The sequence below is a fragment of the Montipora capricornis genome, chromosome 3 (genome assembly GCF_036669925.1).
Source record: "Montipora capricornis isolate CH-2021 chromosome 3, ASM3666992v2, whole genome shotgun sequence".
NCBI lineage: Eukaryota > Metazoa > Cnidaria > Anthozoa > Scleractinia > Acroporidae > Montipora > Montipora capricornis.
This window is the reverse complement of record NC_090885.1, coordinates 65137942-65140911: the sequence shown is the minus strand read 5'-3', so window position 1 is coordinate 65140911 and position 2970 is coordinate 65137942. Positions and strand designations below refer to the sequence as shown.

The 2970-nt window shown below is 41.6% G+C and overlaps 1 protein-coding gene across 1 annotated transcript in view; it reads right to left on the bottom strand.

The window, feature by feature from the left end:
• Nucleotides 1–2749, bottom strand: part of LOC138043738 (retinol dehydrogenase 16-like) — a 13287-nt gene extending 10538 nt beyond the window's left edge. Inside the window, exons 1-2 of the mRNA XM_068890152.1 lie at nt 2114–2749; nt 1353–1535 (exon numbers count right to left, since the gene is read on the bottom strand). Coding sequence (XP_068746253.1) covers nt 1353–1535; nt 2114–2477 — 547 coding nt within the window. The 5' untranslated portion in view covers nt 2478–2749. The remainder of the gene's footprint in view (nt 1–1352; nt 1536–2113) is intronic.
• Nucleotides 2750–2970: the final 221 nt, after the last annotated feature.

The window sequence follows — 2970 nt, the reverse complement described above, 5'->3', positions numbered from 1 at the left end:
AGTTTGTCATTTCTAGTGACTATAGACTTTCACATTGCGCTTAATCCAGGGAAAACTAAATGCATCCTGCTATCAGCAAGACAAACGTCTTCGCATCATAATTTGCCATTGCGCTCACTAAATTTGTCTGCAGGGGTTAAGAGTCTCGAATGAGTGAAAACAACCAAGTTCCCTGGCCTCCACCAAAACGAGAACTTGAGCTGGGACGAGCATGTCGAGAGCCTTGTATCATCTTGCTATGGGATGCTCGCCAGTCTTAGAAAGATCAAGAACTTTACGCCTTTCTCCTTATGAAAGCATTTGGCCGAGAGCCTTGTTGTATCTTAACTCGACTATTGTGACACTGTATTTTATCCTTTAACACAGCATCTGCCTACAGCGCATACAATACAGGGCTGCAAGTTTTGTGACAAGACGCAATGTGAATAGTGTCGATTCTATGGTCAAGCTAGGGTGGCTACCGATGCGCAAGCGCCGTGACTGGCATTTATTAAAGAACACCCATAAGGCTATGCATTCCGACAGTTGGCCTCTCTCGCTTTCGTTGGACAGAGTTACCCATATTAGCACTCTACGCTCAAGCAGCAGCCTTAACCTAACCATACTTAACTTATTAGAGTGTAATGTGAAGTGCTAAGTATCTACCCCATATAAACCTACTGATGGAAATGGGCTCACACAAGGACAGAGAAAAAGTCTGACCAGGGTGGGAATTGAACCCACGACGCCTTCAGGTTAAATCGCCGCTGCTCTACTTAGATACTTAGCACTTCACATTACACTCTAATCAGTTAAGTCTGTTCAAATATAAGTGCTACACGGCCAACGTTTGCAAAAACGTAATCCTTTCCTTAACCTAACCATCCCGCGTACATCACACACTTTAGGCAGGACAGGGCTGCTTCTTTGTTCAATGCCCTCCGGCCTGCGATTAAATCCTTGACAATTTCAACTCTCGTTTGAACTCTTTTAGTTTTTTAACATCGATAATATCAAAAACTCTTGCAAGCGTTGATACTGACGGATTGTAATTTGAGCAATAATATGATTGATCGAAAATGATCAAATCAAATCAAATGTTGCAATGCCAATGACATCTTTTTCGCGCGTTTTTTGACTTGCCTAGGTTGTGTGACAGTGTACTGTCTTTTTGCGTAAAAGACGTAATATGACGAAATCAGAAATGACGTCACAAGCGTTATGACGTCATCTATCATCCCATCCCTATCAATTTTCAATATTTTAAGAATATTCGTGTAAGCTAAGCCATTAAAACAAGAATCGAACGCGAATGAGGCATTTACACGCCTTACCTGTCGTTTGGTCTAACATACTCAGTAACAAGTACTCACCAAGCATACTTGAAAAGTTCACCACTCGTCCTTGAGCATTCTTTACAAGCGGTAGAAAAGTTTTAGTGACTTCAATCATTCCCCACAGATTGACATCAGCAAGGCGTTTGTACTTTTCCAATGGAAGCCATTCTATTGGCCCGATTGCAGTGATCCCTGCATTGTTTACCAGTCCCCACAGACCTGAGAAGTGAAAAAAAACTATGAATAAACTAGCGAAGTAATTTCGCGTTGGTTTTGCTCTCACCAAGTCAGGAAAAAAAGGCCACAGTGATAATCACGCGAAGTGTGTTGGTCACGCAATATTTTCTCCGGTATGTTGAACAGGAAGAAGAAGGTTGAATATCCTCTTTCAAATGTTGCCAAATGATTGCATTTACCAAGTTTTAAGGACTATCGCTTACACTCTAACTTGTCCGGTAGCGCTTTCGGTTTTCCCATATATTTATCCGCAATTTTTCCCCATTTCGATTTTCTCCCGAACTGAAAACTCCCGAAAAAACAACGAAAAATGCACTGCAAAATTGAAAAATCTACCAGGCAACTTTTGGCGAAAATTTGTCCCTAGTACTAATGGTGTGGATTATTCCTTACCAACCTTCAGTTCAAAATGCATAAACGTAGAGGGGACATTTTCTTACAATTAATTTACATCGGATTCCCTTACAAACACTTTAAATTTTTTTGTCCTTGCCTGAATGCGGCATAAATGGTAGTCAAGTTTAAGTTAGCCACGCATTGCGGACCTATATCATACTTACCAAATCTCGAGGGGACGATACTCTTCACTTGCGCGAAAACATCCTTGATCTGCTGGGAGTTCGTCACATCCAGTTGAAATGTTCTCAAGCTTTCACTCGTCACTGATTTTAGACTCTGTTCTCCTTCTTTTGTCAAACATGTCGCCAGAACGTTCACTCCCATCTTGTGTAGTCGCACTGCAGTTTCGTGACCGAACCCAGAATCGCAGCCAGTGATAAGAACGTACTTATTTGCCAAGTCCTTCACTTGCTTTTTGGAATAGACCCTGAATAAGATAATGGTTAAGACTACAAGTATCGCTGTTATGGAGCAGTTCGTGAGAGTGCCACAACAGATGTGAAAACTTGATGCAATCCTTTCCATTCGCACGTCTAAATCTTTGTCGCTCGTCGCAGTGTAATTCTGTATTCAAATATGCAAAATATATCAATCGACCCCACAACGTAGCTTGCGTTGACCTTTTTTTGTCAAACAGCGGTGTAACTCCCAAAACAGGGTTTTTATCAGACACTGATAAAAGATATTGCCGGACCAATTCAAGTTTGAGTGCTGATAAAAACAAACAAAGCTGGCTGTAAAAAAGGCTAACAATTGAATGAGAAAACGAAGACAAATCAATAGGGATGAAATCAGTTTATACAGCAACCACAGAAACAAGACCATTTGTTTCGACAGCCAATGAGGCTCTCGTTGGCACATTAATGACAATAGGTGACGTCAACGATATCTTCGCTCTACTGGTAATCGATATGCTGTCACGTTTAACAGTCACGCACACCCTCATCATGACAGTATCTGGTGAGTTTTCGAGAGGCTGTGCTCGCATACGCAACCTCCCACGCAGACACTTCTGGTC